General features: G+C 36.4%; 2 protein-coding genes across 2 annotated transcripts in view; one reads left to right on the top strand and one right to left on the bottom strand.

Annotated features, from left to right (window-relative positions):
• Positions 1-3,453: 3,453 nt before the first annotated feature.
• On the bottom strand, positions 3,454-4,385 carry LOC117992904 (non-centrosomal microtubule array protein 1-like). The gene has a single exon (XM_034980625.2). It carries the CDS (start codon positions 4,246-4,248, stop codon positions 3,580-3,582), a length of 669 nt encoding a protein of 222 aa, XP_034836516.1. The 5' UTR covers positions 4,249-4,385; the 3' UTR covers positions 3,454-3,579.
• An 824-nt stretch (positions 4,386-5,209) lies between these two features.
• Positions 5,210-22,173, top strand: part of Naa15-16 (N-alpha-acetyltransferase 15/16) — a 141,728-nt gene continuing 124,764 nt past the window's right edge. The window contains 9 exon segments of the mRNA XM_069505994.1: positions 5,210-5,383; positions 5,655-5,739; positions 6,597-6,859; positions 8,927-9,234; positions 9,728-9,862; positions 10,373-10,510; positions 10,754-11,021; positions 11,225-11,381; positions 12,192-12,316. Of these exon segments, the coding sequence (XP_069362095.1) occupies positions 5,327-5,383; positions 5,655-5,739; positions 6,597-6,859; positions 8,927-9,234; positions 9,728-9,862; positions 10,373-10,510; positions 10,754-11,021; positions 11,225-11,381; positions 12,192-12,316 (1,536 nt within the window). The 5' untranslated portion in view covers positions 5,210-5,326.

Below are 22,173 nucleotides of genomic sequence, written 5' to 3'. Positions count from 1 at the left end.
AAATTATAACATTTTCGTTTAGTAAATGGTAACTTAACAATTTGTTACACTGTTTCCATATATAAATTATTAAATATTTGTGATACAAAATTAGAAAAAAATGTCTATAGTCCACGACAAGTTGAGATAGCAATCTGGATAGAGGCGGGGAGACGCTCCGCACACCCGCACGTCAGCCGCGCTCGCCCGCACTGGGTTAGATTTTAGATTTATTCATTTATTGCATGATTGTAGGTATAACAGAGTAAGCGCGGGGGCTGTGCAGGTGTCTGTCTAGTGTCTAGTCTGAAACCTATAAGCTTGAGGCATTAGGCAAAAGTTTTGTATGGCTGTGTCCTTATGAACTAATGTATAAACAAGATTCAGAAAAATTTAAACCATTTGTGATTTCATTGTGGTTTTAGTTTTACAATAAACCAAACATAATAACCATAGCCATTGTTTTTGCACCATTAATCATTAATGGTCTAATAAAATAATACAAATAAATTGAGTATTTACCTAATATTCCTTAATATAAATTTCTTGATTTTTAAAACATAATTAAACCAATAGTTTAAAGCTACCCAGGTGTTTTTAAACTCCTAACATAATATTTACTCCACTCAAAGATTTACATTTAAAGGGTTTTTAATGGTGTAATTTATTGGTACATAAAGCTTAAACTAAATTAATTTAACTCTTGATTCTTAAGCTTTAAATCTAGTAGCATCCCTTATTATTAATCTACCCCGTAGGTTAATAATTAGGGTAGCTCTTAGATAATATTATAGTCATTACTTTAGAATCTACAACTAAATTACCACCAATGTGTGTTCAAATAAAGTCCATATTGAAATAAATGCAGTCACCTACAATCATGTCAATCAGGTCATATTTATTTATTAGTTGAGAGGTAACTGACCTTATGATTAAGTTCAGTTATAGTTCTTTCATTTCACGAAGGCCAGTGCGTTTGACAGCACTTGCTCGCGACAAATTGGTCCGACATGCACACACACTTACGCAATGATCATGTAAACGACGTTACCACAAGTAAAGTTCACTAGCCTTCGTGAATTGCAAGAACTGTACCTCTCAACTATTCAATAGTTGTCAGTGGTCTGTTTGATTTTACAGAGAAAGATGGATTTTTTACAATCTAAATACTGATTTGGGGCAAAAATGAACAGATATTATGACTGTTATGGCGCCTTTCAGACATACCATAATTACAAGTGGCCAAAATGTTGCAAAAATTGAGATGTCATCCATCTAAGGGCGAGGCCACAACACTGCGGTGCGCATCGCAGAAACGATGCGGTGCCACAACGCAAACATTTTATCGCTTACGGCATCGTACGAGAAAACTATGACCATCAATTTCTAGTGAGCCATGGATCACACTACACGTATCCTACATCAAGAAAAACACACAGCACAGAATGGCACACAGAGAGGTGTGAATACCGACTGAACCAGAATACGTCGTCGCATCCCAAGTTTGTACAGTGCGGCGCCGCATCGGAAATTTGCACGTCGTAGATTTTTACGACCCGACGTCGCATCGCAGTGTTATGGTCTCAGCCTAAATGGACACACGCACAGTCTTATTTGTCACCTTCTTCATCTTAACTTGATTCTTATACTAACCCTAGCAACAAAATATATGATTAATACAATGCAATTGTAACAATCTTTGATATGAGCTGAAATGCTACACATAACAATACTTTTAATTTTATTTGAAACCAAATTATACCTTGATTGGGATTTTACCTTGTGGGAAGTAACAATGCAGTCTATACTAATATTATAAAGTGGTAAGTTTGTAAGTTTGTTTGTAGGAGGTAATCTCTAGAACTACTGAACCATTTTGAAAATTCTTTCACCAGTAGAAAGTTACATTATTCCATGTGATATAGGCTATATTTTATTTAAAAAAATTAGAGATCCCCACGAAAATTGTAAAAAGCTTCCCAGGTGAAGACGGACAGAGTAACACTCTAAGTATAGTAAAGTATAAGATAAAAGGGGAACTTAACCTAAGGGCTGTATAGCAGTTTTACCATATTAAACCACTACTCTGTTTCTACCCAGCACCATATTTTGGGAATGCCCATGATTTCATCACCTCATTTTGAAACAAACCTAAATATAATAACATAACTTGTGAAAAGATAACATAGAATATCACAATATTATTGAGTAGTATAGACTCTTGGACGATCTAACCTAAGGACGCGCCTCGCATGATTATTCCCCTCTGTCAATAGTAATGGATTTTTAATCCACTGCGTTTATAAACACTGTTTGCGGAATCGATTTTGTCATTGTCAGAATCGTTTTCGATGTGTGACGACGTCTTACACGCTGGGTGAAAAATGCCTGTTTGTGCCGTTAGTGAGTGCAAGAACAAATCAAACACATCAAATTTACAAAAAGATGGAATTTCATTTGATAAGTAAGTATTTTTGGTGTAATAAACGCTTTCTCTATCGAAATTTTAAATGAAAATTTCGTTATATAAAAAAATACGAAAGATTAAAAATGATATAAAATAAGTAAAAAAGTATGTGCATCCTTATACTCGGCAAGCTTGTGGTTTCAGTACACGCAAAGGGCTTACAATGCGCTGCGAGTCCAATATAATAATGCGTTCAGGATTTTGTTGCGGCAACCTCGGTTCTGTAGTGCATCAGCTATGTTTGCTGAGGCGCGGACAGATGGCTTCGATGCCATCTGGCGCAAGAAAACAGCATCACTGTTGTCCAGAGTCCGAGGAAGCAGCAACGGGATCCTGCGCATGATAGCGGGCAAAATGGATAGTCCTCTGTTGGGGAAACTCGTGCAGAGGACTAAATCCCTTTTAGTTATTAAGTACTAACATAGTGATTAAGTATTTTGTTACTAACTCCTTAGTGTTTAAGTATTAACATAGTTATTAAGTATTTATTGTTACTAACACATAATGGATCAATTGTTGTCCGACTTAATAAATAAATTGAAATTGAATATTTTTTAAATAAATATTTTTCTTATTTTTACGTTGCATTATTAGTTTTTGGGATAATTACCTATTAAGTGAGGTGAATGTATGCAAGAATACGCTACGCTGACCAAACACTGGTTTTAAGTAATTAAATACGAGTAATAAATTCTTACTTCTACTTTTGTTTCTGAAAAACTATCGATATATTTTAAAATATCGATACGGTAGCATCGCAAATCAATTTGACTGTCTTACACTCGTAATGTCTTTGTATGTTGATGTATATAACTTATTAGTGTGCGTAAAATGTAGTAGTGTTGAAGATTTAGATATGTGTGTGTTAATAATGACACAAAACTTTGTTGAGTGAGTGTGTCAAGTTGTCTATGTAGTGTTTCCTCGTCCCGCACCAAAAGTGACAGAAATTTTTATTCGTAATATTAGGCGCGTTACAAGTCCATAGGTTAGATCGTCCAAGTATAGACTATATATAAAGCAAGTGCAAGAGAATTAGCCAATTTAAAGTATTGTAACTATTGCATTTCTTTCATCAAAGACGATTATTAAATTCTTGCTAGAGTTACAGATTCTTTTAACTTACATATTGATTACTGTTGTTCAAAATTATCTACATCATTTAGTGCACTGGGGTCCTCCATTTCCTCCTTAGCATTATTCTCTATTACTGGCATATTTGCGTTTAAAGCTGGGCTTAGTTTAGGAGGTTGAGCGGCTGGGGTCACTCTTGATGAAACAGATGGATTCGCAGCACTTTTAGTAGTCATAGAAATTTTCAACTTAATTATCTCTCTTTCTAGTTCCTCAATCCTTTTCTTTCGTTCCTCCAATTGTGTCGTCAAAGTCTCTTTCTCTAATCGTAAAGTTTCTAAAGTAGCAGATTTACTCATTTGTAAATTTTTCAAAGACTGCAACTCAGTTTTACAAAGCTCAACATCTACTAATGTTCTGTTGATCTGGATCTCAGATTTCATTGCTTTGGACATATACTCGGTTAAGTTGTTCGTCATCCTATCTCTTGAATTCTCCAAATTGTTTACTTTTGCACTGTAAATATCACGTTGTTCTTGGTACCTTAACGATTCCTCCCTACATGATGCCTGCTGTCGTGCACACTCCTGCAACTGCATGCTGACCTCAGTTAAGCGGTTTTGTAACTCGGTCTCCACATTCCAACTATTCAATAGTGAAAGGGTAAGTAAAATGGATACAGCGAAAATAATATACATTGGCCAACGACGCATGTTTTCTATACCCATATTCCTTGTGCACTACAAAGTTTAAATCACTGACCACGTCTTCGCTACACAATACACACTATGAGCTATTAATATTTTTTAGTTTTTTATTAATTAACTTGAGAGGTACCTACCATGTACCTACATAGCCCGACAAACTGTGCGACCAAAGACTACAATATTATCTGTGCGACAAACCAAGCCATCATTTTTGTTGTTTCTCTTGACAAGGGTCTTTTGGGCACTTTAATGACATTGACAGGCAGGGAGGCGCAGTTGTAGAACATAGGCTGCCAGCAAATAAAATCTCCTCAATGTTAGGGAGTATTTTAAAAATGCCAACGTCGAAAATCGAGTAAGTTATATCTAATTTTAATTGTATGAGAAATCGAGAAAGTTATCCCTGTATCTAAATCGAGAAAAAATGCAACTTATCATGTCTACCTGCTCAAATACTATATTCACCTAGTGCTAAATGTAGCAATGAGATGCAGATTGCAGACACATATTTTATGCTGTATCTATTAACAGAATTTATAGAATTTATATTTATGTAGTATATTTCAACGGCTAGTTGACGCACGACGTTAGCCCGACTAGTTTATATATGTATGTATAGAATGGCTGTAATATTTAGAAAAAAACAGTGAATATCAGTTTTAATTCTCAGCAACACCACATATAAGGAGACAGCGCAGCGTGACACTTCACAAGATGGTGGTGGTGACTATGCCAGAAAAAGAATGTTGCCAAATCCAAATCACATGTTTTCCTGAAAGGCCTACCTTAATTCACAGATGATATACTATAGCTCTATGCCTTAATTGCATTCAATTCTTATAAAATTAATGTAAAATTTGTTGCTAAATACCCGAACTTCAATCTGAACAAGATTCAAACTTTCATTCATTTGATGTTTCCAGGATGTTTCATTACATGGCAATGTTTTTATAGGTCACGTGACCCAGTCGCCATGCCATAGACTAACTAAAGTCTAAACTCCATCATCGACTTCTCTGGTTTATAGCCACGAGGTTTTTAGTAATATTCCAATTTATTAGTAAAATAATAAAAAGATAACTCGTATTCTTTAGATAAAATGCCACCGAGCAATCCATTGCCACCAAAAGAGAATGCTCTTTTCAAAAGAATATTGGTAAGTTTAGTTGTAAACATTCAGTTTGTTTCAAGTGGTTTGTCATTCTCGACTATTATTTGCAAATAAAAAATAGTGTAATTGATATGAGAAGTTAATTACGCTTCAGTCCTATTACCACTTAGCAGGCTTATCTTATAACATCAATTCCAAGTATAAATCTCAAAGGGTTTCACGTTAAAACTTATACTTCTTGCTAATGTATCATTTGGGTTGCATCCACTAATAAATAGAGGTTAATGAAATCTAATTAATTATCTAATATTTTCAGCGGTGTTACGAACATAAACAATACAAAAATGGATTGAAATTTGCTAAGCAGATATTATCGAATCCTAAATTCGCCGAACATGGAGGTATGGAGCTAAATAGTTTTTATTATGAACCTATTTACAATATTTGATGAGCTAGTACAATAGCAAAAAATATTCCGATTTGTTCTGTTTTATTTGAACCTACCTACGGTATTCTACCTGCTTCTACATCGACTGAGGATATAGAAAATATCGGAAAGTAGTAGTATCGGAAAGTATCGGGAAGTATCGGAAAAGTTATAATTTAAAAGCATTGTTTGTTATTTAAATTTATGATATTTATTAATTAAATTCATAACTTTTCAACAAATTTCAAATAACTAGAATACTATAGAATAATTTTAAATTTGTTGATCTCTTTCTAATAGGTAAAGGTTTGAAGAATCTAACTTATTAACTTTTATAATAACTATTATAATTCATATTCTGTTTGCCGTTGAGACTCTGGGACCATTGAGTCTTAGTAAAATAATAATAATGAGAGAATTCACTATGGTGACAGAAACGCTGGCTCATATTTTCTGCAAAGGATCAGGCTGGCTGTCCAGCAAGGAAATGTAGTCAGTATCTTGGCACCATTCCATGTGGGCAAGATTTGTACAGTAATTTAGATGAGGCTAGCTTTATTGTAACACTAGCTGCTAGCTGATGCCTGCGACTTCGTCCACGTGGATGTACATTTTTCAAAATCCCGCGGGAACTCTTTGATTATCCGGGATAAAAAGTAGCCTATGTGTTAATCCAGGTTATAATCTATATCCATTCCAAATTTCATCCAAATCTGTTGAGCCGGTTTTGCGTGATTGAGTAACAAACATCCAAACATCCACACTTTTACATTTATAATATTATTAGGATTAGGATTATGATTAATAAAAATTATCTGTCAATGTTTTCAGAGACCCTGGCTATGAAAGGATTGACATTAAATTGTCTTGGTCGCAAAGATGAAGCGTATGAGTATGTAAGAAGAGGTCTCCGCAACGACCTGAAATCTCCAGTGTGCTGGCATGTTTACGGTCTCCTCCAGAGATCCGATAAGAAATATGATGAGGCAATCAAATGTTACCGCAATGCATTAAAATGGGAAAAGGAGAATATACAAATTCTCCGGGATCTATCCTTGCTCCAAATTCAAATGAGAGATCTAGAAGGTTACAAAGTATGTAAATTATCTATTATTATTGAAATTTTTGAAAGGCAAATTTTAATAAAATAATCTTTAAATGATTAAAAAGTGTTTATATCTTGCACTGTGGTACAGAATCATTTGTGTGCAAGTCTGACTCGCACTTGACCAGTCTATTAAATCAAATGTTACTCTCCCACAAAATACGTCCTACCTCACTAGCCTTCTTGGTAAAATAGTATAGGGGAAAGCAGGTAGGATTCGCACAGAGGGAGCATTCGTACAACAGTCATATCTACACTATGCTACATAGTGACGCGTTTGTGTTTTTGTATATGTGAGGCCCGCTCATATTCATAGGCTCACAGCTAAGTGCAGTGGCTGTAAAACAGTCCATTTTTTTAGAATAAGTCAAAACGTGTTTTCACACCGCGAAAATAATTTTTCGACTCATCTTTGACGACATTAATTCGTAATAAGCTTGGCTCAAATTGTTAAAGTAACATATAGTAGTCTTTGGATAAGTGCCTTAGATTCATGTGTAAACATTAATTTTGGGATAACCTTCACCGTTATTTTTATTTTAAATTTATTGTTTGATTTTTTTGGTTGGGGTACCTTCGTGCAGTTAGGAGTGGGGTGGATTCGTACTTTACGAATGCACCCCGCGTGAGTTCAGATCGTTTTTGCACTAACTAAGTTATGGGATTCCAATTCTAAACCACTCCCAGATGATAACATGCAACAAATAGTGGTGGTGCCTAGACTAGCAGAGTAGAACTAGAGTGAAGAAACTTTCGGGTTGATCCTGAAATTGACATCTGCTAAATATTAGGCTAGGGGTGTCGTTAAATCAAAAATACCTAGTAGTTTCATAGCCTACCGAGCGTCAAATATAGGCGACATTTGACGCCTGCCAGTGTGGGTGAAACCTCGATGTTTTCTTTCTTCGAAGTTTCATGCCTGTCGTGAGCTGCGCTATAAGTCAAATTAGCAACTTCTTATCAAACGTCAAAACGCTGGCTTAGTACCTATGGCAGCTTGTATAAAAGATATACATAGATATGACGTCATAAACATTTGACGTACCTACTCTTTATATTTAAATCAACAACTTTAGAATCAGTTTTGAATGGTTAAAACTTACAATGGACGTGGATTTCACGAAATTTGGAAGACCCTCTGTTTAATAATAATTACTAAGAAATCGTTTATTTTTGACATAGGCGCTATCCCAATTCAACTCCCAAAGAAATAGCTCTTACTCAACAAGATCTATCATCAAGATTGCCACCTCCATCACCATCTACTGTGGGATGATGACGCCAGAAATTATGCAACCTTTTACCTTAGCCTAAAGTGAATGAGAATGCACCTAAAAAGAGACAAAAAAAGGAAAAGTATTAGAAAAATTAAGGATATAACATATAATCCCGAAAAAAATAGACTGATAGAAAAGGAAAGAGCAAAAAAGATGAAAAAAGGAGAACAAGAGAGAAAACAGAAGGCTAAAGAGATGAAACGCGAGTTACTATAACGGTAAATTAGAATGTTGATTAATGAATGACTTAAATTGTAATAAATTGTTTGTAAACACCATATTGTTAATTATTACTATATTTAAGGTTGATTCTGTGTTAATTTTGATATCAATAAATGTTTAATTTCATATAAAATAGCCTTTTTAATTCCTGTGTACGAAAGCTCCCCACTATGTACGAATGTACCCTAGTCGATGTACGAAGCTACCTCGCGTGTGGGGTGCTTTCGTACGATTTCCATTTTTTGGGAAATTCATCATAGCTTTGTCATCTTACTTTGCATCAACACTGAACTACACTATAATTAAAGCCAGATAACTAGGTAATCCAGCAGCGTTGAAATTATTTTGAAATATTTATTAGTTTTGTTTTTACATGACCTAGAGTAAAAAGTGTACGAATCCTACCTGCTTTCCCCTACAGTGGACCCCCAGTAATCTACTTGCTACTTAGCACAATAAACGTGTTCTTATGATTAATTATCATACTATTTAATATAATGGTGGCACCGAGGATCATATTATTTAACATAATATATTATTAAAATATCATTTTTCAGGACACTCGCTACCAATTATTCATGTTACGACCAACACAAAGAGCATCATGGATTGGCTTTGCCATGAGCTATCACCTTCTAGGTGACTATGAAATGGCAAACAGTATATTAGACGCCTTCCGAACCAATCAGATGAAAGGCCCTTACGACTATGAGCATTCAGAGTTATTATTATACCAGAATATGGTTCTAGCGGAGTCGGGACAGTATGATAGAGCATTACAACATTTGCAGAAGTTCCAAAGTCAAATTCTAGATAAGTTATCAATTAAGGAAACCTCGGGCGAGTATTATTTGAAATTGAAGAGGTGAGTTCATTATGCCCATTGTAATCCTGTAATTGATGGTGCTGAGGTCTATAGAGCGCACTCTTACTTAGCTTAGACTTAAGACAGAGATAAAATGAGACAGAGCTATACCTCTCACATAAATCTGTCTCGTTTTTACTCAATCTTAAGTCTGAGCAAAGTGGGCTCTATATATCTCAGCCTAACACTCCTAGCTACTCACTAAATTTTTCTGTCAAGAGATTCTCTCTTGTCAGATTGTTGTCCTAACAGTTGAGAGTATTGTAAAAATTGTAAAAATCTTGTTCGAATTTTTTCATTTTTCGGGCCTAAAATGTAGCCTATGTCCTTCCCTGGGATGCAAGCTGTATGTTAGGATAATATTAGTATAGATATGGATTAAATAGAATTGCAATAAGAATAACATAAATTCAGCAAATCATAACATCTGATTGTTATATTACTAATATGATAATATCAACTTTCATGCTAAGGAGTAAATTTTCAATTTCAGGTTTAAAGAAGCGGAAGCAGTATATGAGGATTTGCTCAAGCGGAATCCGGAGAATGTGATGTATTATCAGAAATTAGTAGAAGCTAAACAGCTTACTGATTCGGACGAAATTGTGGCCTTCTATGATGAATATAAGTGAGTTTTATATTGACTACTAGAAGATTACCGTGACTTTTATCTGCATGGATTTAGGTTTTTAAAAATCCTGTTAAGAACTTTTCAATTTTCTGGGATATTTGTTTACTATACCTGTGTCTGGGATGAAAGTTATCTATGTACAAAATTTCATTAAAATCTGTTTAACGGTTGACCCTTGAAACACTGGCAGTTACTCTTTTGTATTTTTAATATTAGTATGGATTTGGGGGGAAAAACATAATTAGCATAAGCAGTTTTAAGTTTTATTTTAAGGTATGCATCATGCATGATACGAATGCATACGCACACTACCTGTGTGTATGCATTCATTCATTCTTTCATGATGCATGCATTCTTGTGTCCTGCTTTGCAAAGTGTTAAATAAAGTTTGCTATATCTTTGCTAATTTCAACAATGTAGTGAAAATCAGCCATATAGAGTATAATCAGATTTTTCTATACTTAATATCAAAGTAATATAAATATTTTCTCACTTTTCCCGTTTCAGAAAAGAGTATCCCAAAGCAATAGCGCCGCGGCGGCTGCAACTGACGGATGCCCGAATGCCGTCGTTCGAGCGCCTCGCGGACGAGTATTTGAGGCACGGACTGCATAAAGGCATCCCGCCACTCTTCGTAGATTTGAGGTAATTTCTAAACCACTTAAGAAAAGAATAGTTCACAGCGATAGTGCCTCGCGGACGAGTACTTGAGGCACAGACTGCATAAAGGCATCCCGTCACTCCTCGTAGATTTGAGGTAATTTCTGAACCACTTTAGGAAAGAATAGCTCAAAGCTCAGACTCATGTTAGTAACTACTACTATATTTGTGGCAAAAAGACAGTTAATTTTTTTAAAAGCTATTAATAACTACGTACTTTCCTTCCAGGTCGTTATATGCTGACCAAAGCAAAGCAGACACAATAGAAAAATTAATACTACAGTATATGGAGAACTTATCAAGATCCGGTACATTTAGTTCGAAACCTGACGAAGTTAAGCAGCCAGCCAGTGCGTTACTATGGGCGTATTACTTCGCCGCACAACACTACGACTATAAGAAAGACACGGACAGAGCCCTACACTATATAGAGGCTGCGATAGAACATACGCCTACGTTGATAGAATTGTTTATTGTTAAAGGACGGATATATAAGGTCAGTATTTTTTTATTCTATTACAATTTAGCCCTTGACTGCCCTAGCCGGCGACCGTCTTGACTTGACAATTTGGTATGACTTTGACAGCTCGTGAATCTTTCGTAGTTCTTTACTAATGAATGTTTTTTATTAAACTACTCAACCGAAGCAGGTGTGAATCAGTAAGTTTTGATAATACCTGTATTTTTACTAAATTGCAGCATGCTGGTGACCCAGTATCGGCATACAAATGGTTAGAAGAAGCTCAAGCGATGGACACGGCCGATCGATATGTAAATAGCAAATGTGCGCGCTACATGTTACGCGCGGGACACGTCAAACGAGCCGAGGAGATGTGCTCCAAGTTTACTAGAGAAGGTATGTGTCAAATACTCCATGCAAATGGGTAGAGGAAGCTCAACAGCGAATGTGCGCGTTACATGTTACGCGCGGGACACGTCAAACGAGCCGAGGAGATGTGCTCCAAGTTTACTAGAGAAGGTATGTGTCAAATACTCCATGCAAATGGTTAGAGGAAGCTCAACAGCGAATGTGCGCGTTACATGTTACGCGCGGGACACGTCAAACGAGCCGAGGAGATGTGCTCCAAGTTTACTAGAGAAGGTATGTGTCAAATACTCCATGCAAAAGGGGTAGAGGAAGCTCAACAGCGAATGTGCGCGTTACATGTTACGCGCGGGACACGTCAAACGAGCCGAGGAGATGTGCTCCAAGTTTACTAGAGAAGGTATGTGTCAAATACTCCATACAAATGGGTAGAGGAAGCTCAACAGCGAATGTGCGCGTTACATGTTACGCGCGGGACACGTCAAACAAGCCGAGGCGATGTGCTCCAAGTTTACTAGAGAAGGTATGTGTCAAATACTCCATACAAATGGGTAGAGGAAGCTCAACAGCGAATGTGCGCGTTACATGTTACGCGCGGGACACGTCAAACAAGCCGAGGCGATGTGCTCCAAGTTTACTAGAGAAGGTATGTGTCAAATACTCCATACAAATGGGTAGAGGAAGGTCAACATCGAATGTGCGCGTTACATGTTACGCGCGGGACACGTCTAACGCGTTGAAAACATTGTGTTCTTAGTTTATAGAGAAGGTATGTGTCAAATACTCAGAAAAAGCTCAAGCGATGAAGCAATGATAAAACCTGAAATTTTGTTTTTTCAGGAGTGCCGGCGACAGAAAACCTGAACGAAATGCAATGTATGTGGTTCCAAACGGAGGCGGCGGCCGCGTACCAGCGCCTACAACAGTGGGGAGAGGCTCTCAAAAAGGCACACGAAGTCGACAGGGTAATTAAGATTTCTATATTCGATTTCTATAACACCCCAGATTTATATTTCATGGAAGACCTGGGAGAGTGTCAAAGGCTACTTTTTATCCTAGAGTTCCTACGGGATTTTAAAAGACCTAAATCCACGCGGATGAAGCCGCAGGCATCATCTAGTTGTATATTAAAAACTAGTATTTTGCTCGCTGCTCGAGCTGCTAAAGCAGCTCTCGAGGTCTATAATCGCCATTTTGAATAATAAAAAATTTTGTATGAAAAAAAAATTCCGCCATTTTGAATTTTTTTTCAATCCATCGAGTAGACCTTCGGATCCTGATCATCTCTTGCCAAGAAACCACTCTTCCATCTTTCATACCCTCCGAGATGGACGCGGATGAAATTTGTATGGCGGCCATCTTTTTTTCGGAATTTTGAATTTTTTTTAAAATTTTTGGCAATTGGATGAGGTTTCGAATGACATTTGGTCGAGCACCTCCCACCTATCTTCAATACCTCAAGCGTGCCCTTCACCCGTCTCCGAAATCCTCAATCATCAGCTCCCTCCATGTGTTGCCCTAAAGGAATCTTTGTCTTCTATATGAAACCATAAGTGAAAAAAAAAGTTTCATACAAAATTTTACAGGAGGAAATTTTTTGAAAATCTCGGCCGCCATCTTGTTTTTCCAATTTTTTTCACATTTTCTAAAAATCGTTTGTTAATATTTAAAATAACTGCAAGTTGTAACAAAATCGGTTGGAAAACAAAAAAGTTACAAAAGTCAGGTCGGCCGCCATCTTGTTTTTCTGAAATGTCATAATTTTTCCCTACTCGAATCCCACTTCTGAACATATCTCCCATACATTATTATATCATTTTCTATCTCTTTCTAGGAGAACAATTATGTCAATCAGTGAGTGGTAATTGAGCTATATATAGTATAACTAGTATTTTGCTCGCTGCTCGAGCTGCTAAAGCAGCTCTCGAGGTCTATAATGGCCATTTTGAACAATTTAAAAAAAGTCATACATTTTTTATGAAAAAAAAATTCCGCTATTTTGAATTTTTTTTCATCCATCGAGTAGACCTTCGGATCCTGATCATCTTTTGCCATGAAACCACTCTTCCATCTTTCATACCCTCCGAGATGGACGCCGATGAAATTTGTATGGCGGCCATCTTTTTTTCGGAATTTTAATTTTTTTTTCAAATTTTTGGCAATTGGACGAGGTTTCGAATGACATTTGGTCGAGCACCTCCCACCTATCTTCAATACCTTGAGCGTGCCCTTCATCCGTCTCCGAAATCCTCAATCATCAGCTCCCTCCATATCTTGCCCTAAAGGAATCTTTGTCTTCTATATGAAACCATAAGTGAAAAAAAAAAGTTTCATACAAAATTTTACAGGAGGAATTTTTTTGAAAATCTCGGCCGCCATCTTGTTTTTCCAATTTTTTTCACTTTTTCTAAAAATCGTTTGATAACATCTAAAATAACTGCAAGTTTAAACAAAATCGGTTGGAAAACAAAAAAGTTACAAAAGTCAGGTCGGCCGCCATCTTGTTTTTCTGAAATGTCATAATTTTTCCCTACTCGAATCCCACTTTTGAACATATCTCCCATACATTATTATATCATTTTCTATCTCTTTCTAGGAGAACAATTATGTCAATGAGTCAGTCAGTCAGTGGTAATTGAGCTATATATAGTATAACTAGTATTTTGCTCGCTGCTCGAGCTGCTAAAGCAGCTCTCGAGGTCTATAATGGCCATTTTGAATAATAAAAAATTTTGTATGGAAAAAAAAAATCCGCCATTTTGAATTTTTTTTCCATCCATCGAGTAGACCTTCGGACCCTGATCATCTCTTGCCAAGAAACCATTCTTCCATCTTTCGTACCCTCCGAGATGGACGCCGATGAAATTTGTATGGCGGCCATCTTTTTTTCACAATTTTGAATTTTTTTTCAAATTTTTGGCAATCGGATGAGGTTTCGAATGACATTTGGTCGAGCACCTCCCACCTATCTTCAATACCTCGAGCGTGCCCTTCACTCGTCTCCGAAATCCTCAATCATCAGCTCCCTTCATGTGTTGCCCTTAAGGAATCTTTATCTTCTATACGAAAGTATTAGTGAAAAAAAAAAGTTTCATACAAAATTTTACAGTAGGAAATTTTTTGAATATCTCGGCCGCCATCTTGTTTTTCCAATTTTTTTCACTTTTCCTAAAAATCGTTTACTAATATCTGCAAGAGCTGCAAGTTTAAACAAAATCGGTTGGAAAACAAAAAAGATACAAAAGTCACGTCGGCCGCCATCTTGTTTTTCTTAAATGTCATAATTTTTCCCTAGTCGAATTCCACATTAAAACATATTTCCCATACATTATTATATCATTTTCTGTCTCTTTCTAGAAGAACAATTATGTCGATGGGTGAGTCAGAGGAAAAAAAAAATCCGCCATTTTGAATTTTTTTTCCATCCATCGAGTAAACTTTCGGATCCTGATCATTTTTTGCCAAGAAACCACTCTTCCATCTTTCATACCCTCCGAGATGGACGCCGATGAAATTTGTATGGCGGCCATCTTTTTTTTGGAATTTTGAATTTTTTTTCACATTTTAGGCAATTGGATGAGGTTTCGAATGACATTTGCTCGAGCACCTCCCACCTATCTTCAATACCTTGAGCGTGCCCTTCACCCGCCTCCGAAATCCTCAATCATCAGCTCTCTCCATGTTTTCCTTCAAATGAATTTTTGTCTTCTATATGAAACCATAAGTGAAAAAAAAAGTTTCATACAAAATTTTACAGGAGGGAATTTTTTGAAAATCTCGGCCGCCATCTTGTTTTTCCATTTTTTTTTACATTTTCTAAAAATCGTTTACTAACATCTACAAGAGCTGCAAGTTTAAACGAAATCGGTTGGAAAACAAAAAAGTTACAAAAATCAGGTCGGCCGCCATCTTGTTTTTCTGAAATGTCATAATTTTTCCCTACTCGAATCCCACTCCTGAACATATCTCCCATACATTATTATATCATTTTCTGTCTCTTTCTATGAGAACAATTATGTCAATGAGTGAGTCGGCGGAAAAAATAAATTCCGCCATTTTGAATTTTTTTTCAATCCATCGAGTAGACCTTCGGATCCTGATCATCTCTTGCCAAGAAACCACTCTTCCATCTTTCATACCCTCCGAGATGGACGCGGATGAAATTTGTATGGCGGCCATCTTTTTTTTGGAATTTTGAATTTATTTTCAAATTTTTGGCAATTGGATGGGGTTTCGAATGACATTTGGTCGAGCACCTCCCACCTATCTTCAATACCTTGAGCGTGCCCTTCACCCGTCTCCGAAATCCTCAATCATCAGCTCCTTCCATGTGGTGCCCTAAAGGAATCTTTGTCTTCTGTACGAAAGTATTAGTGAAAAAAAAAAGTTTCATACAAAATTTTACAGGAGGAAATTTTTTGAAAATCTCGGCCGCCATCTTGTTTTTCCAATTTTTTTCACTTTTTCTAAAAATCGTTTGATAACATCTAAAATAACTGCAAGTTTAAACAAAATCGGTTGGAAAACAAAAACGTTACAAAAGTCAGGTCGGCCGCCATCTTGTTTTTCTGAAATGTCATAATTTTTCCCTAGTCGAATCCCACTCCTGAACATATGTCCCATACATTATTATATCATTTTCTGTCTCTTTCTAGGAGAACAATTATGTCAATGAGTGAGTCGGCGGAAAAAATAAATTCCGCCATTTTGATTTTTTTTTCTATCCATCGAGTAGACCTTCGGATCCTGATCATCTCTTGCTAAGAAACCACTCTTCCATCTTTCATACCCTCCGAGATGGACGCCGATGAAATTTGTATGGCGGCCATCTTTTTTTCACAATTTTGAATTTTTTTTAAAATTTTTGGCAATTGGATGAGGTTTCGAATGACATTTGGTCGAGCACCTCCCACCTATCTTCAATACCTTGAGCGTGCCCTTCACAAGTCTCCGAAATCCTCAATCATCAGCTCCCTCCATATGTTGCCCTAAAGGAATCTTTGTCTTCTATATGAAACCATAAGTGAAAAAAAAAAGTTTCATACAAAATTTCACAGGAGGAAATTTTTTGAAAATCTCGGCCGCCATCTTGTTTTTCCAATTTTTTTCACTTTTTCTAAAAACCGTTTACTAATATCTGCAAGACCTGCAAGTTGTAACAAAATCGGTTGGAAAACAAAAAAGTTACAAAAGTCAGGTCGGCCGCCATCTTGTTTTTCTGAAATGTCATAATTTTTCCCTAGTCGAATCCCACTTCTGAACATATCTCCCATACATTATTATATCATTTTCTGTCTCTTTCTAGGAGAACAATTATGTCAATGAGTCAGTCAGTGAGTGAGTGAGTGAGTGGTAATTGAGCTATATATAGTATAACTAGTATTTTGCTCGCTGCTCGAGCTGCTAAAGCAGCTCTCGAGGTCTATAATGGCCATTTTGAATAATAAAAATTTTTGTATGAAAAAAAAAATTCCGCCATTTTGAATTTTTTTTCCATCCATCGAGTAGACCTTTGGACCCTGATCATCTCTTGCCAAGAAACCACTTTTCCATCTTTCATACCCTCCGAGATGGACGCGGATGAAATTTGTATGGCGGCCATCTTTTTTTCGGAATTTAAAAAAAAAATTCAAATTTTTGGCAATTGGATGAGGTTTCGAATGACATTTGGTCGAGCACCTCCCACCTATCTTCAATACCTTGAGCGTGCCCTTCACCCGTCTCCGAAACCCTCAATCATCAGCTCTCTCCATATGTTGCCCAAAAGGAATCTTTGTCTTCTATATGAAACCGTAAGTGAAAAAAAAAAGTTTCATACAAAATTTTACAGGAGAAAATTTTGGGAATATCTCGGCCGCCATCTTGTTTTTCCAATTTTTTTACACTTTTTCTAAAAATCGTTTGCTAACATCTAAAATAACTGCAAGTTTAAACAAAATCGGTTGGAAAACAAAAAAGTTACAAAAGTCAGGTCGGCCGCCATCTTGTTTTTCTGAAATGTCATAATTTTTCCCTACTCGAATCCCACTTCTGAACATATCTCCCATACATTATTATATCATTTTCTATCTCTTTCTAGGAGAACAATTATGTCAATCAGTGAGTGAGTGGTAATTGAGCTATATATAGTATAACTAGTATTTTGCTCGCTGCTCGAGCTGCTAAAGCAGCTCTCGAGGTCTATAATCGCCATTTTGAATAATAAAAAATTTTGTATGAAAAAAAAAAATCCGCCATTTTGATTTTTTTTTCAAGTCATCAAATAGACCTTCGGATCCTGATCATCTCTTGCCAAGAAACCACTCTTCCATCTTTCATACCCTCCGAGATGGACGCGGATGAAATTTGTATGGCGGCCATCTTTTTTTCGGAATTTTGAATTTTTTTTTAAATTTTTGGCAATTGGATGAGGTTTCGAATGACATTTGGTCGAGCACCTCCCACCTATCTTCAATACCTTGAGCGTGCCCTTCACCCGTCTCCGAAATCCTCAATCATCAGCTCTCTCCATATGTTGCCCTAAAGGAATCTTTGTTTTCTATATGAAACCGTGATTGAAAAAAAAAAGTTTCATACAAAATTTTACAGGAGGAAATTTTTTGAAAATCTCGGCCGCCATCTTGTTTTTCCAATTTTTTTTACATTTTCTAAAAATCGTTTACTAACATCTACAAGAGCTGCAAGTTTAAACAAAATCGGTTGGAAAACAAAAAAGTTACAAAAGTCACGTCGGCCGCCATCTTGTTTTTCTGAAATGTCATAATTTTTCCCTACTCGAATCCCACTTCTGAACATATCTCCCATACATTATTATATCATTTTCTGTCTCTTTCTAGGAGAACAATTATGTCAATGAGTCAGTCAGTGAGTGAGTGAGTGAGTGGTAATTGAGCTATATATAGTATAATAACTAGTATTTTGCTCGCTGCTCGAGCTGCTAAAGCAGCTCTCGAGGTCTATAATCACCATTTTGATTTTTTACAGCTTTCTGCCAATTTAAAAAAAACTTCATACATTTCCTATGAAAAAATAAATTCCGCCATTTTGAATTTTTTTTCCATCCATCGAGTAGACCTTCGGACCCTGATCATCTCTTGCCAAGAAACCGTTCTTCCATCATTCGTACCCTCCGAGATGGACGCCGATGAAATTTGTATGGCGGCCATCTTTTTTTCGGAATTTTAATTTTTTTTTCAAATTTTTGGCAATTGGATGAGGTTTCGAATGACATTTGGTCGAGCACCTCCCACCTATCTTCAATACCTTGAGCGTGCCCTTCACCCGTCTCCGAAATCCTCAATCATCAGCTCCCTCCATATGTTGCCCTAAAGGAATCTTTGTCTTCTATACGAAAATATTAGTGAAAAAAAAAAGTTTCATACAAAATTTTACAGGAGGAAATTTTTTGAAAATCTCGGCCGCCATCTTGTTTTTCCAATTTTTTACACTTTTTCTAAAAATCGTTTGCTAACATCTTCAATTGTTGCAAGTTGTAACAAAATCGGTTGGAAAACAAAAAAGTTACAAAAGTCAGGTCGGCCGCCATCTTGTTTTTCTGAAATGTCATAATTTTTCCCTACTCGAATCCCACTTCTGAACATATCTCCCATACATTATTATATCATTTTCTATCTCTTTCTAGGAGAACAATTATGTCAATCAGTGAGTGAGTGAGTGGTAATTGAGCTATATATAGTATAACTAGTATTTTGCTCGCTGCTCGAGCTGCTAAAGCAGCTCTCGAGGTCTATAATCGCCATTTTGAATAATAAAAATTTTTGTATGAAAAAAAAAAATTCCGCCATTTTGAATTTTTTTTCCATCCATCGAGTAGACCTTCGGATCCTGATCATCTCTTGCCATGAAACCATTCTTCCATCTTTCGTACCCTCCGAGATGGACGCCGATGAAATTTGTATGGCGGCCATCTTTTTTCACAATTTTGAATTTTTTTTCAAATTTTTGGCAATTGGATGAGGTTTCGAATGACATTTGGTCGAGCACCTCCCACCTATCTTCGATACCTTGAGCGTGCCCTTCACCCGTCTCCGAAATCCTCAATCATCAGCTCCCTCCATATGTTGCCCTAAAGAAATCTTGGTCTTCTATATGAAACCATAAGTGAAAAAAAAAAGTTTCATACTAAATTTTACAGGAGAAAATTTTTTGAAAATCTCGGCCGCCATTTTGTTTTTCCAATTTTTTACACTTTTTCTAAAAATCGTTTGCTAACATCTAAAATAACTGCAAGTTTAAACAAAATCGGTTGGAAAACAAAAAAGTTACAAAAGTCAGGTCGGCCGCCATCTTGTTTTTCTGAAATGTCATAATTTTTCCCTACTCGAATCCCACTTCTGAACATATCTCCCATACATTATTATATCATTTTCTATCTCTTTCTAGGAGAACAATTATGTCAATGAGTCAGTCAGTCAGTGGTAATTGAGCTATATATAGTATAACTAGTATTTTGCTCGCTGCTCGAGCTGCTAAAGCAGCTCTCGAGGTCTATAATCGCCATTTTGAATAATAAAAATTTTTGTATGAAAAAAAAAAAAATCCGCCATTTTGATTTTTTTTTCCATCCATCGAGTAGACCTTCGGACCCTGATCATCTCTTGCCAAGAAACCACTCTTCCATCTGTCATACCCTCCGAGATGGACGCCGATGAAATTTGTATGGCGGCCATCTTTTTTTCGGAATTTTAAAAAAAAATTCAAATTTTTGGCAATTGGATGAGGTTTCGAATGACATTTGGTCGAGCACCTCCCACCTATCTTCGATACCTCAAGCGTGCCCTTCACCCGTCTCCGAAATCCTCAATCATCAGCTCCCTCCATATGTTGCCCTAAAGGAATCTTTGTCTTCTATATGAAACCACAAGTGAAAAAAAAAAGTTTCATACAAAATTTTACAGGAGGAAATTTTTTGAAAATCTCGGCCGCCATCTTGTTTTTACAATTTTTTACACTTTTTCTAAAAATCGTTTGCTAATATCTTCAATTGTTGCAAGTTGTAACAAAATCGGTTGGAAAACAAAAAAGTTACAAAAGTCAGGTCGGCCGCCATCTTGTTTTTCTGAAATGTCATAATTTTTCCCTACTCGAATCCCACTTCTGAACATATCTCCCATACATTATTATATCATTTTCTATCTCTTTCTAGGAGAACAATTATGTCAATCAGTGAGTGGTAATTGAGCTATATATAGTATAACTAGTATTTTGCTCGCTGCTCGAGCTGCTAAAGCAGCTCTCGAGGTCTATAATGGCCATTTTGAACAATTTAAAAAAAGTCATACATTTTTTATGAAAAAAAAATTCCGCTATTTTGAATTTTTTTTCATCCATCGAGTAGACCTTCGGATCCTGATCATCTTTTGCCATGAAACCACTCTTCCATCTTTCATACCCTCCGAGATGGACGCCGATGAAATTTGTATGGCGGCCATCTTTTTTTCGGAATTTTAATTTTTTTTTCAAATTTTTGGCAATTGGACGAGGTTTCGAATGACATTTGGTCGAGCACCTCCCACCTATCTTCAATACCTTGAGCGTGCCCTTCACCCGTCTCCGAAATCCTCAATCATCAGCTCCGTCCATATGTTGCCCTAAAGAAATCTTTGTCTTCTATATGAAACCATAAGTGAAAAAAAAAAGTTTCATACAAAATTTTACAGGAGGAAATTTTTTGAAAATCTCGGCCGCCATCTTGTTTTTCCAATTTTTTTCACTTTTTCTAAAAATCGTTTACTAACATCTTCAATTGTTGCAAGTTGTAACAAAATCGGTTGGAAAACAAAAAAGTTACAAAAGTCAGGTCGGCCGCCATCTTGTTTTTCTGAAATGTCATAATTTTTCCCTAGTCGAATCCCACTTCTGAACATATCTCCCATACACTATTATATCATTTTCTATCTCTTTCTAGGAGAACAATTATGTCAATCAGTGAGTGAGTGGTAATTGAGCTATATATAGTATAACTAGTATTTTGCTCGCTGCTCGAGCTGCTAAAGCAGCTCTCGAGGTCTATAATGGCCATTTTGAACAATTTAAAAAAAGTCATACATTTTCTATGAAAAAAAAAATCCGCCATTTTGAATTTTTTTTCCATCCATCGAGTAGACCTTTGGATCCTGATCATCTTTTGCCAAGAAACCACTCTTCCATCTTTCATACCCTCCGAGATGGACGCTGATGAAATTTGTATGGCGGCCATCTTTTTTTTGGAATTTTGAATTTTTTTTCAAATTTTTGGCAATTGGATGGGGTTTCGAATGACATTTGCTCGAGCACCTCCCACCTATCTTCAATACCTTGAGCGTGCCCTTCACCCGTCTCCGAAATCCTCAATCATCAGCTCCTTCCATGTGTTGCCCTAAAGGAATCTTTGTCTTCTATATGAAACCGTAAGTGAAAAAAAAAAGTTTCATACAAAATTTTACAGGAGGGAATTTTTTGAAAATCTCGGCCGCCATCTTGTTTTTCAAATTTTTTTCACTTTTTCTAAAAACCGTTTACTAATATCTGCAAGACCTGCAAGTTGTAACAAAATCGGTTGGAAAACAAAAAAGTTACAAAAGTCAGGTCGGCCGCCATCTTGTTTTTCTGAAATGTCATAATTTTTCCCTACTCGAATCCCACTTCTGAACATATCTCCCATACATTATTATATCATTTTCTGTCTCTTTCTAGGAGAACAATTATGTCAATGAGTGAGTCAGTGAGTGAGTGGTAATTGAGCTATATATTATAGTATAACTAGTATTTTGCTCGCTGCTCGAGCTGCTAAAGCAGCTCTCGAGGTCTATAATCGTCATTT

The sequence above is a fragment of the Maniola hyperantus genome, chromosome 22 (genome assembly GCF_902806685.2).
Source record: "Maniola hyperantus chromosome 22, iAphHyp1.2, whole genome shotgun sequence".
Lineage (NCBI taxonomy): Eukaryota > Metazoa > Arthropoda > Insecta > Lepidoptera > Nymphalidae > Maniola > Maniola hyperantus.
Note: the sequence above shows the minus strand (reverse complement) of the source record. Positions and strands in the feature narration are given on the sequence as shown.